Source organism: Hyla sarda, chromosome 5 (assembly GCF_029499605.1).
Source record: "Hyla sarda isolate aHylSar1 chromosome 5, aHylSar1.hap1, whole genome shotgun sequence".
In the NCBI taxonomy this organism is placed as follows: Eukaryota; Metazoa; Chordata; class Amphibia; order Anura; family Hylidae; genus Hyla; species Hyla sarda.
Window position 1 is genome coordinate 281369136 of NC_079193.1, and position 13779 is coordinate 281382914.

Sequence of the window (13779 nt, forward strand, 5' to 3'; positions counted from 1 at the left end):
AGTCAGTAATAAAATCCATACCAATCAGAGACCAAGGTTGTTCGGGAACAGGCAGAGGAAGAAGAAAACCAGCGGGCTTCTGGCGAGGAGTCTTATCCCGGGCACAGATAGTGCAGGCTCGCACAAAGTCCACCACATCAGTCTCTAGAGTCGGCCACCAATAGAAGCGAGAGATGAGTTGCACAGATTTCTTGATGCCCGCATGACCTGCGAGATGGGAGGAGTGACCCCATTTGAGGATTCCGAGGCGTTGGCGTGGAGAAACAAAGGTCTTTCCTGGTGGAGTTTGCCTGATGGAGGCTGGAGAAGTGGAAATCAGGCAGTCAGGAGGAATGATGTGTTGAGGAGAGAGTTCAATTTCAGAAGCATCTGAGGAACGAGAGAGAGCATCGGCCCTAATGTTCTTATCAGCAGGCCGAAAGTGAATTTCAAAATTAAATCGGGCAAAGAACAGAGACCACCTGGCCTGACGAGGATTCAGCCGTTGGGCAGACTCGAGGTATGAGAGGTTCTTGTGATCGGTGTAAATAATAACTGGAAATCTTGATCCCTCCAGCAGATGCCTCCATTCCTCAAGTGCTAATTTAATGGCTAGAAGCTCTCGATCCCCGATGGAGTAGTTCCTCTCCGCCGGAGAGAAGGTCCTAGAAAAAAAACCACAAGTAACAGCATGCCCGGAAGAGTTTTTTTGTAGAAGGACAGCTCCAGCTCCCACTGAGGAGGCATCAACCTCCAATAGGAAGGGTTTAGATGGGTCAGGTCTGGAGAGCACGGGAGCCGAAGAGAAGGCGGACTTGAGTCGTTTAAAGGCGTCTTCCGCTTGAGGAGGCCAAGACTTGGGATCGGCATTTTTTTTGGTTAAAGCCACAATAGGAGCCACAATGGTAGAGTCTCCGCTTGTTTTTTGCAGAAAACATCCGCGAAGTCCATATAGGCCTTAGGGAGACCGGTTACTGGAGGAAGCACAGAGTTACGGCAAGGGTTACTGGGAACCGGTTTTAGACAGTCCTTGGAACAAGAGGGCCCCCAACTCTTGATCTCCCCAGTGGACCAATCCAGGGTTGGGGAATGAAGTTGAAGCCAGGGAAGTCCAAGGAGAATTTCCGAGGTGCAATTGGGGAGGACCAAAAGTTCAATCCTCTCGTGATGAGATCCGATGCTCATTAGAAGGGGCTCCGTGCGGAAACGTATGGAACAGTCCAATCTTTCATTGTTTATACAATTGATGTAAAGGGGTCTGGTGAGACTGGTCACTGGGATGTTGAACCTGTTGACGAGAGAGGCCAAAATAAAATTTCCTGCAGATCCAGAGTCTAAGAAGGCCACAGAAGAGAAGGAGAAGGCAGAGGCAGACATCCGCACAGGCACAGTAAGACGTGGAGAAGCAGAGTGGACATCAAGGATTGTCTCACCTTTGTGCGGAGTCAGGGAACGTCTTTCCAGGCGGGGAGGGCGGATAGGACAATCCCTCAGGAAGTGTTCGGTACTAGCACAGTACAGGCAGAGGTTCTCCATGCGGCGTCGTGTCCTCTCTTGAGATGTCAGGCGAGACCGGTCGACCTGCATAGCCTCCACGGCGGGAGGCACAGGAACAGATTGCAGGGAACCAGAGGAGAGAGGAGCCGAGGAGAAGAAACGCCTCGTGCGAACAGAGTCCATATCTTGGCGGAGCTCCTGACGCCTTTCGGAAAAACGCATGTCAATGCGAGTGGCCAGGTGAATAAGTTCATGAAGATTAGCAGGCATTTCTCGTGCGGCCAGAACATCTTTAATGTTGCTGGATAGGCCTTTTTTAAAGGTCGCGCAGAGGGCCTCATTGTTCCAGGATAATTCAGAAGCAAGAGTACGGAATTGTACGGCATACTCGCCAACGGAAGAATTACCCTGGACCAGGTTCAACAGGGCAGTCTCAGCAGAAGAGGCTCGGGCAGGTTCCTCAAAGACACTTCGAATTTCCGAGAAGAAGGAGTGTACAGAGGCAGTGACGGGGTCAATGCGGTCCCAGAGCGGTGTGGCCCAAGCTAGGGCTTTTCCAGACAGCAGGCTGACTACGAAAGCCACCTTAGACCTTTCAGTGGGGAACTGGTCCGACATCATCTCCAAGTGTAATGAACATTGGGAAAGGAAGCCACGGCAAAGCTTAGAGTCCCCATCAAATTTATCCGGCAAGGATAGTCGTAGTCCAGAAGCGGCCACTCGCTGCGGAGGAGGTACAGGAGCTGGCGGAGGAGATGGTTGCTGGAGCTGTGGTAGTAACTGTTGTAGCATAACAGTCAGTTGAGACAGCTGTTGGCCTTGTTGCGCAATCTGTTGTGACTGCTGGGCGACCACCGTGGTGAGGTCAGCGACAACTGGCAGAGGAACTTCAGCGGGATCCATGGCCGGATCTACTGTCACGATGCCGGCTGGCAGGTAGTGGATCCTCTGTGCCAGAGAGGGATTGGCGTGGACCGTGCTAGAGGATCGGTTCTAAGTCACTACTGGTTTTCACCAGAGCCCGCCGCAAAGCGGGATGGTCTTGCTGCGGCGGTAGTGACCAGGTCGAATCCCCTAGCAACGGCTCAACCTCTCTGGCTGCTGAAGATAGGCGCGGTACAAGGGAGTAGACAGAAGCAAGGTCGGACGTAGCAGAAGGTCGGGGCAGGCAGCAAGGATCGTAGTCAGGGGCAACGGCAGGAGGTCTGGAACACAGGCTAGGAACACACAAGGAAACGCTTTCACTGGCACTAAGGCAACAAGATCCGGCGAGGGAGTGAAGGGGAAGTGAGGTGATATAGGGAAGTGCACAGGTGTAAACACTAATTGGAACCACTGCGCCAATCAGCGGCGCAGTGGCCCTTTAAATCGCAAAGACCCGGCGCGCGCGCGCCCTAGGGAGCGGGGCCGCGCGCGCCGGGACAGAACTGACGGAGAGCGAGTCAGGTACGGGAGCCGGGGTGCGCATCGCGAGCGGGCGCTACCCGCATCGCGAATCGCATCCCGGCCAGAGGCGGTATCGCAGCGCCCCGGGTCCGTGGAACCGACCGGAGCGCTGCAGTGAGAGGAGTGTAGCGAGCGCTCCGGGGAGGAGCGGGGACCCGGAGCGCTCGGCGTAACAGCAACCTATATAATAAAACTGGCGAGGGGCCGGACTTGCATAAAGTACTGTTGTTTGCTGTTTTATTGAAGTGGAATCTTGTAATGTGGCGGTGTCAAGGACGATCCAAGAGCTATCCCCAGGGAGAAATCCTTACAATATATATATATATATATATATATATATATATATATATGTGTGTGTGTGTGATATATATATATATATATATATATATATTCATATGTGTGTGTGTGTGTTAGGGTGGGTTCACACCACGATTTTGCAATACAGTTCCCGTATCAGGTTTTTGGATGAAAAACGGATTCCTCAATACCGGACTAAACTGTATCAAAACGTGTGTACAAATTTTAAAACCATATACGGTTTGAAAAATAATGTCCGGTTGTATCCGTTTTTTAAAGAAAAAAACTGTATACATTTTTAACTTTTCATTCCATTATGAATAAAGTTTCACTTGTTTGACTGAAATTCTAAGAAAAAAACTTTCGCTGTGAACTGCACATGTGCAAAGTCAAAAACTGTATGATGCAAACCGGATGGAACTGTACGCACATAAGGTGTGGTACGGCTCCCATTGACTCCCATGTTAAAAAAAAGTATACGGTTTCAATACGGTTTTTCACCCGGATCAAAAACCGTGGTAGGCTACGGTTTTGGGTACGGGAAAAAAAACAGACAAAACCGTACAAGATGCAAAACGGACACAACCGGATGCATCGTTTGGCATACAGTTTTCAATGGAGAGTCAATACATACGGTATTGCAAAAATGTGGTGTGAACCCACCCTTAGGAATATGCAAAGCAGCTCATTCACACCATCTTCACAGGTAGCAGTCCCTAAACATCAGCTTTAGCTACAGTTAGGCTAGATTTCCACTTGTTTTTTTTGTATAGCATCACTACTCACCTCCCCAGGCCGTATAGTAAACAGGGGGGGGGGGGGCATAGTGTACCGTGTATACTACACCAGACTGAAAGGATTCCCTGCTCCCATAGCCCCTTTGGGTGGTATACAGTATATACAGCTATAGATAGCTGTATGTAGTGTATACAGAAGCCGACGTCCACTTACCTCCCTTGCTCCTGTCCCGGCTGGGTCTGTGTAGCTCTGCCCCCTAGCGATGACATCATTAGAGGGTGGAGCTACAGATGGGAGCCAGGCTGGTAAGTGTGATGCTCTGTTCACATTGTCCGTTTTGTATAATGTGAACAGACCCTTCTGGCAGTGTCCTCCCAGACAAGGAGACTCCAGCTGTTGCTAAACTACAACTACCAGCATGCCCAGACAGCCAAAGGCTGTCTGGGAATGCTGAGAGTAGTGGTTTTGCAACAATTGTAGGCTCCCTGTTTGGGAAGACATTGCATTATGGGCGCTCTCCCCAGGGAGCGCCAAAAATGTCCTAACCAATTTTTTGGGGTTTCTTTTTTCTTCTCGTTTCAGATCCGTGTATGCAGAGGATTACGGCGAATTCGGAGGACTACTGCGGATTAACTGGATTTTTTTTTCCTCTTAATAAAATGGCTAACAAGGGCTGTGGGGGAGAGATTTTTAAAATAAAATAATTTTTCCAATGTGTCTTTTTTTTTATTTTTATTGAATTTTCAGTCTTAGTAGTGGAAGCTGTCTAATAGACCGAATCCCTTACTAAGCCTAAGGCTTAGTGTTAGCCCCAAAAACAGCTGTTGCTAACCCCCAATTATTATCCTGTACCCACCACCACAGGTGTGTCAGGAAGAGCCGGTACCAACAGGCCCAGAGTGTCAAAAATGGCGCTCCTTGGCCTAGGCGGTAACAGGCTGGCGTTCTTTAGGCTGGGGAGGGCCAGTAACAATGGTCCTCGCCCTCCCTGGTAATGTCAGGCTATTGCTGCTTGATTGGTATCTGGATGAGAATAAAAATATGGGGAACCCTATGAATTTTTTTATTTATAAAAAACTCGTAGAGTCCCCAACTTTTTATTCTCAGACAGATACCAACCAAGCAGCAACAGCCGGACGTTACCAGGGTGGGTGAGGACCATTGTTACTGGCCCTCCCCAGCCTAAATAATGCCAGCCTGTTACCACCTAGGCCCAGGAGCACCATTTTTGATGCTCTGGGCCTGTTGGTACCGACTCTTCCCAGCACCCCTGTGGCGGTGGGTACCAGGGTAATAATTGGGGGTTAGCACTAGCTGTTTTTGGGGCTAACACTAAGCTCCGGCTCAGTAGTGGATTCCGTCTATTAGACAGCTTCCACTACTAAGCATGAAAATTAAATGTAAAAAAAAAAAAGACAACACATTGGAAAAAGTATTCTATTTTAAAAAAAAACACTCTCCCACAGCCCTCATTAACTATTTTATTAAAAGGAAAAAAAATCCAGTTCATCCGCAGTAGTCCTCCGAATCCGCCGTAATACTCTGCATACACGGATCTGAAATGAGAAGAAAAAATATATATTGGTTGGTACATTTCTGGCGCTGTCCGCTGGGGAGAGTGCCCATATTGCAATGTCTTCCAAAACAGGGAGCCTCCAATTGTTGCAAAACTACAACTCCCAATGCCCAGACAGTCTTTGGCTGTCTTGGCATGCTGGGAGTTGTAGTTTAGCAACAGCTGGAGTCTCCCTATCTCGGAAGACACTGCCAGAACGGTCTGTTCACATTCTACAAAACGGACAACGTGAACAGAGCCTCAGACTTACCAGCCTGGCTCCCATCTGAAGCTCCGCCTCCCTAATGATGTCATCACTAGGGGCGGAGCTACACTGACCCAGCTGGGGCTGGAGGGAAATAAGTGGACTTTGTCTTCTGTATACACTATATACAGCTATCTATAGATAGCTGTATATATTGTATACTGCACAAAGGGTTAACCTACACTGTCCAGCAGTGTAAGTTAACTCTTTCCTTGCTGGGCTGGTGCATAGCTCAGCAAGGGGTTAAGTGAGCCAGCAATGTGTATACTGTATACACATTGCAGGCTCACTGTAAGTTCTTGCTGGGCAGTAGATCAGCTGTTCTCCCCGCTCTGTAGCTGTGGGCACAGCGGAGTCCCGACATTCACTTCAGGAGGATCGCAACAGGTGTCAGGAGGAGTGACATCTGCTGTGATCTGTCCCTTATTGCAGGTACTACTGCTCCCAACATGGAGAACATTCTGCTCCATGCTGGGAGCTGTAGTACCTGCATTAATAGACAGATCGCAGTGAGTGCCACTCCTGGCACCCGCTGGGATCCTCTTGTATAATGTATAGATGCGGGCGGACACTCTTCTATTGTCCCCTGCACTGACATATATATAGACCTATTCATATTTCCTACAGAGAGTTGTGATTGGCTGGAACCATCTGGACAATCATAGCTCTATATACGGCAGGGGACCATAGAAGAGCGGCCAGCCGCATCTATAAATTATACAGGAGGATCACAATGGTACAATTAGTACAGGTACTGCTATTCCCATCATGGAACAGTGTGTTCCATGCTGGGAGTAGTAGTACTACCTAAAAAGTGAAAAACACACACACTACATTTTTATCATTGTCGGCTACATTTTTAGTGCCCTGCCCACCCATATAAATTGATCCCTGTTTAAAAATTAATAAAAATTTTGTTATAAAAAAGATACATTTAGTTAAATACAATTTTTTCCATCACTACAGTATTTTTTATTTATTTTTCATTAGTGGTACTATGGTACCCTACGAAATTTTAATAAAAAAAGGTATCTCCATCACTTTTTTGGATCGCTAAAGTCCAAAAAAGAATAGAAAACCGCCTGGCGTTTTTCTTTGGCTTTTTTTTCACTCCCATAGACTTCTATGGGAGGAAAATGCCAAGATTTCCCCCCAAAAATGTCAAAGTCTCAACAAGAGGTCATTTTTGAAAAACTGCCAAGAAGCCCAAAATAGCAGAAAAACGCCAAAAGGATTAAAAAAAATTCCAAACTGAAAAACGTCAAGAGGATATGGCATTTTGCAGTTCTCTATTGACTTGCAGCTAACATCTGTCCGTTTTTTCACAAAATAAAATCCAATTGGCAGAATTGGTGTTTTTATTGGCGTTTTTGCCCAAAAAAACAAAAACAAGTGGAAACCTAGCCTTAGGGGGTCTCAGAAACTGATTGAGATTTAATGTCAAGCCAGAATTCTCCCCTGAAGAGAAGAGGACCCATCTGCAGACAGCTGTTTCTATCCAAGCCAGAAAACCCTTCTCTGTACTGATGAGGGGCTACACCCTGAAACAGCTGTCTGCAGACTGTCTCTCTGCAAGGTGAATGCTTACCCCCTTTTGCCTAGGTGACAGGCCTATGACTAGCCAATCAATAACACCCTGCTCTGTACTTATGAGGGGCAAAACTCCAAAACAGCAGATGGGTCTTCTTCCCTTCTGGGGAGAATTCTGGCTTGGCATTGGATCCCAATTAGTTTCTGAGACTCTGTAACTGGAGCTAAAGCTGATGTTTAGAGAATGCTACCTGTGAAGGTGGTGGGATGATCTGCTTTGCATATTCCGTTTCCCAGAATGCCCAGTGGAGTGCTAATGTCCTTACAATCTCCACACACCAGAAATGGTATCTCTGTGCAAGGAGAGTACTTACCATATTAACTCTTTGGTGGCCAATGCCTTGAGATGCCTAAATGTCCAAGGTGGATTTTACTAACATAATAATAATAAAAATAACACTGTCATCAGAAAAGACCACTGGGCCAATCTAGTCTGCCCTATTTTATTATTAGGCATGTTGGCTGGCCATATGTATACAACAGTTGAAGGCCCATGACATCACTGAAAGGTCATGGGCTTCCATAGCATAAGTTTATAGCATTACTATCATAAAAAAAAAAACAACAACTGCGATATGTTATAGAGACATGCCAAAAGTTTTGACCAGTTGAAGTCTGGGTGCTCAGACCCAGACCATCGCCCTCACCCTTTCCTAATCACTAGAACTAGCTGGGAAAAGTGCTCAGCTAATGGATTTAGTCACTGCCGCTTTCTCGCTGGTGATTTACTCAATAGAAAGTTTATGGAGCCCATTTCCTGCAGTGAGGAGACAGATGGAGAGAGAAGCAATAAGGGGAGTTCTTCTCCAGGGTTATTCTAGTACTCAGTGGGGGTCTAAGCATCCAGACTTTAATAGATCAAAACTTTTAAAATCAAAATGTTAGTTAAATGGCAGTAACACTTTAAATGTCTGGGCAAATAATGATGACATGCAGTAGCAAAGAACAGAGTAAATTAATCTTACCTGTACAACTTTGTTCCATACATGCTGCATAACATATACAGATATGGGATTTGTGTCCACTGCACTATACTGGAAAAAAAACGACATACTGTTGGCTTAATGTTTCAAAAAACAGTGTGCATAATTATTCCTAACAGCATACACAATAGAAAAATAATAGATGGCCAATAAGGTTAAACTATTAAATTATGAAATAAATTAAGTATGGTACACATTGTATATAAAAAATTAATTATCAGTGCACTAATATAACCTTCAGAGACATAACATCATATGTGGCTGATATCAGCCGATCCTTGTATAATAATATTGAAAATAAAAATATTGAAAATAATAAGAGAAGATCTGAAGTTTGCCCACTACCAGACAGATCACTCTGCCAAGGCCATGAGGGCAAGGTTCAATGCCAGAGTGTGTGAGCTGAAGGCAGAGGAGCAGGAGGTGGTGAGAGACCGAATGCTGATCATAGAGGGAGCTGCCATTTTGAAAGATTTTTTTTTTTAAATGAAGACCGCTTTAAAACCATGCAGACCCTTATGAAGGAGGAAGAGGATAGCCAGGGGGAGGAAGAGTGCCTGTGTGTAATGGAGGAGAAGATGATGAAGGAAGGTGGTGATGGAGATGGCGGCAGTGAGGGTGATGAGAGTGAGGGGGATGTGTGTGATACCACGTGAACCCCTAAGCCCTCTGTCACCCCGAGTGCGGATTACATCAACCCTGCCCAAGTCGCCTTACCAGCCACCTCAGAAGAAAGTGACAGCAGTGATGGCAGTGACAGTGGCCCGGTCAGTGGGGGGTTCCTGTGGACCATAGTGATGCAGAAGTCCCCCACCCATCTGGAGAACTTCAGTTTTGGCCTGGGCCCTGAGGAAAGTAAGAGGAAGAAAAAGAACAGGAAGAAGAAAAAGGCTGAGGAGCAAGTGAAGTTTGTCTTCTCCTCTTTCCAGCAGTCTGGGCCACCTGAAAAGTTGGTTCACCCTGCCAGATCCGGGTAATGTTGTGGAACGGTACCAGCATGGGGGTACCAGCATGGAGGTACAGTGCTGCATCCAACATTTCCGCGGGTGCTACACTCATGCGTCCTGCTGGTAGAGAAGAGCAGGTTGGGCTAATGGTGGGTATGCGGCAGTGTGCAAGGGGAGCGGTTCCCCGAGTATTGTGTGCAATGTTACCAGCTCTGCAGGGCACTCCCCTGAGAGGGGGAGAGTGTCTGGGCGCCAGTACCTGCTGCTGAGAGCGTGCGGTCGGGCGCAGTGTGTGGCGCGGACCCTGCAGGGATTTTCCCACTGAGAGAGGAGAGTCCCTGCACATCAGTGTCAAGAGGGGCAGCCTCAGCCTCTGGATTTGACATTTGCGGTGACGTCCCTTACAGAGGATGAGTCAGTGTCGCCGACAATGGCAGCCACCAGTGACCTAAGAAGGCCAAGCTAAAGCATGTCCAGGCCAGCCCAGAGGTAGTGGGTGAAGCAGCTGCTCATCTAAAAAATACTGTTAATGAAAGCAATGTGAATACAAGTTGTGTGAATGATGGGAGTGGTAGTGCTGTGGATGAGAGGGATGTATGTGGGAGTTGTAGTGGTGTAGATGGGAGGAGTGGCAGTGGTGTAGATGGAAGGAGTGGTAGTGGCGTGAATGGGAGGAGTGGTAGGGGGGCAGATTGGAGGAGCATTAGGGGACTGAATGGGAGGAGTGGTAATGGAGAGAATGGGAGGGGTGGCAGTGGTGTGAATGAGAGGAGTTGTAGTGGTGCAGATGGGAGGAGTGGTAGTGGTGCGAAAGGTAGGAATAATAGTGGCTTTTGTGGCAGTAAAGGTGGCCTAGGCGGGGACGTAGGGATGGTGTCTGGTCTGGCTGAACCCCCCCCCCCCCCCGGTCGCCAGGAGTTATGCAAGTGTGGCGGCTGGGGGTTAGGTGGGATCTTTACCTCCTGCATCTGGTGAAGGTCAGTTGCAACGGTGCCTCCTGGAGGCACTAAAGAGAGGAGAAAGGAGATGGACCTGTCTTTTTGGGTGGAGAGACATGGTCTGGAAGCGTTCCGAGAGAGCAATGGGGAAACCGTATGGTCCCTCCCGACACCCGGGCAGGAGGTAGGTCGCAGGAATGTGGCCCGTCTGGTCTGAAAAGGCGAAGATGCATTCCCCCAAAGGGGCAAGGTGGTGGAGCTTCTTTTCCAGATGGGTTTCAGGGCTGGGGACATCTTTCCCCTGATTCACCCCTTCGGCTCCTCCGAGTTTGACATCCGCTTTGTTAGGCCGGAAGGACTAGATCTCTTTTGGTCTAATTATGAGCTGATGAAAAACAAGCCTGGATGGCGAGATTTCGCTGTAAAAGCGGTATCTCGCCAGAGTATGGTAAAGAAAGTGACCGTTTTGACCCATAACGAGTCACTTTCTTGTTATGACATTTTGACCTGGCTGGGTAGGTACGGGGAGCTGACGGACGTCCCCGGAAAAACTTTGATGAGCACAATATATGGTCTGGGGCCTGGATGTTTTCTGTCCGGCTCAGGTGTTCAGGGAACACGGTCACCCACATCCCTTTGGCCGCCTTCCTAATACGCGACAGGATTCAGATATTCTACCAGGGGCAGCGGAAGCTGTGTCACAGGTGTAGTGACCCAATCCACTTTAGTGCCAACTGCACTCAGCAGATAAGCGCCCCCTTTACTCTGGGCTGGGTCACCTGGCGGCCTCCTGTGGGCAGATTTGGTGTGTCCGCGCTCGTTCTCTAAGTCTTGGTGGGGGAGGAGACCAGTGGAGAAGAGGGGGCACCAAAGCCAGTGAAGTAAAAACATAAGACCCACTCTATGCGGAGGCAAAAGGAGAAGCGCAGGTGGGAGACGGCCCTTGTGAATGCCCAGGTGCCAGCCATAGCTAGGGGTCCCACTCCATACAATGGCTCAGAAGGAGGTCAGAATAACTCTGAGGCTTTGGGTGAGGCCGAACTGGACGAGGAGATAGGGAGACTGCGTAGGATAGAAGGTCAAGATTCTCCTTCCTCCAGTCACGCCTCTGAATCCGCAACTATGGATGAGGAGGAGGAAGAGGGGCAGACAGTAAATGGTGCCCAGAAAAAGAAGAGGCGGAAGAAGGGTAAGAGTAAGGCGGTGCCGTCCTCCTCTTCAGTTGTAGTCCCAGACCATAGAAGGAACAATTCAGTCTCTGACCCTCTGATCGTCCTTTCAAATCAATATGAGGCCCTCGGGGATACTATCTCCCCTCCTCCTCTCGAGGGTCAGGAGGCAGTGCGGCCACCAGGAGGTGCCAAGCCTCCTTCCTCTCCTCTGTGGCAGTTTCCTCAGGGAGGGAGGTAACACCAGATGCTGGAGGTAAAGATCCTGGGATGGATATGTCTCTGAATTTAAAAGGGGTTCCTCTGATTCATATGGGGGGTGAAGGGAAGGAGAGGAAGAAGGTTTAAGAGGTGAGGCCATCTAACTCAATCATCCAGGATGGCGGCACTCACCCCACTGATGCTGGCATCTATTAACTGTGCCAGCATAAAGTGGGATACGGCTAGATTTGCAGCCTTTGATTTTCTCGGCCGTGTTGAAGCCAACATTTTATTTTTACAGGAGACCAGGTTGTCACATCTAGCCTCTGGTCTCTTGCAGCTGAGCTGTATAGTGGGGTGGCGGCCCTTTTACCGCTCCTGTTGAATGAAGACGGTTATTGAGTTAGAAATGGGAAGGTGCCTGATCTTGGATGTCCTTATGAAGGGACAAGAGCTCTGGCTCATTAATATCTATGCCCCGCAAACCAAGCGAGGCCGTAAAGATCTCTTTATGAGGATTAAGCCCTTTCTTTTTACGAGTCGGCAGGTGATCTTTGGAAGGATCTAGATCGAGACAAGGAAGGATCTAGATCAAGACAAGATGTCGGTTTTCCTGGCTGAAACCATTCCTGAGCCAGGGGTAGACCCCTCTCTTGATGTTTTGGCAGAAGAAATCAGGGAAGAGGAAGTGAGACTAGTGATCGAGGGGCTTGCCCCTAAGAAGTCGCCAGGTCCAGATGGCTTGACATCCGAGTGGTACAGGACCTTTAAGGAGTCTTTAGCTCCCCTCTTGACTGAGGTATTCAATGAGTGTCTCTCCTCGGGCACTCTGCTGAAGTCAATGAGGAGGTCAGCCATTCTCCTGTCAAAGGGTAAAGATCCTAGCCGTATTGAGAATTGGAGACCCATAGCTCTTCTCAATACAGACAGAAAGCTTTTGGCTAAGATACTGTTTAATCGGCTGGTGAAGTTTGCACGCCGGCTCCTTTCGGGGGCTCAGCACTGCTCCGTTCCAGGTAAAAGCACCTTAAGTGCTGTCCTTAGTGTCAGGGAGGCTGTGGAGCGGAACAGTGTGGGTTTTTGGAAGTGGTACTTGCTGTCCCTGGATCAGGCCAAGTCGTTTGATCGGGTGAGCCACGAGTACCTCTGGTCCGTCCTCCTGAGATATGGCTTACCGAGTACTTTTGTTAATTAGCTGAAGATCTTGTATGCAGGGGCAGAGAGTTTCCCACTGGTGAATGGATGGTCTGGTCGCTCTTTTGTGGTGGGTTCTGGAGTCCATCATGGTTGTCCTTTGAGCCTGTTTTTATATGTGTTCACGATTGATCCCTTCGTCTGGAGGGTAGATTGTGGGTCTGGCATAGCTAGATGTCGCCTATAGAGTGGTGGCGTATGCTGACAATGTCCCTATTTTACTCTCCTTGAGAGAGGAGGTTGATGTGGTGATGTCAGAGGTGGACCGCTACTCGGAGACATCCGGGTCTCAGATCAACCAGGATAAGTGTGAAAATATCTGGCTGGGAGGGGGGGAGCCCACGTTTGATCAACCGGACTCCCTTCCAGGGCCCCAAGTGTCAGCAAAAGTTTTGGGCATCACATTTGGCCCGGATGATTATCCCACCAAAAACTGGGATGTAAGCTCCAGGATGCTGCTCAGAAGGTGAACCAGTGGAAGGGTTGGTCTATAACCCTCAGAGAAAAGGTGCACCTGATCAAATCGTACCTGCTCCCCTTTTTTTTTTATCTATCTGGGTATCGTATGTATCTTGCCAGAGGCTTACCACACTAGGATCTACAGCCTATTTTTTTCAGTTGTGGGGAAGCGGGTTGAACCTAGTCAGGAGGGAGGTTATGTACCAAACGAGGAGACTAGGGTTTTTTTCTATGGTAAACCCGGTGGTGTTCTTAACAAACACCTTCTTGAAAGCCAACATCTCAAACCTCTGGAAAAAGAGGGCTCCTCCGTGGGTACTCTCCAGCAGGGAATGGTTTTGGCCTTTCTTCCAGGAATGGGAGACAGGAGGGCGAGTGAAGGACCTCGTATGCCCCATGTATATCTTCTGGCTTATGTTACCCCGACTCTGAAGGCTAAGCATCGGTGGGGTCTGGGAGTGTGGGAGATCAGGACCCAGTCAAAGCAGTTCCTTGACAAACAGGTTCTGTTGACCCACTTC

General features: G+C 48.5%; 1 protein-coding gene across 27 annotated transcripts in view; it reads right to left on the minus strand.

The window, feature by feature from the left end:
* LOC130274049 (ethanolaminephosphotransferase 1-like) overlaps nt 1-13779 on the minus strand; it is a 400414-nt gene that overhangs the window by 58220 nt on the left and 328415 nt on the right. For all 27 annotated transcript variants that reach the window (XM_056521873.1, XM_056521872.1, XM_056521863.1 and 24 more), the window contains one exon: nt 8333-8401. In XM_056521873.1, coding sequence (XP_056377848.1) covers nt 8333-8401 — 69 coding nt within the window. The remainder of the gene's footprint in view (nt 1-8332; nt 8402-13779) is intronic.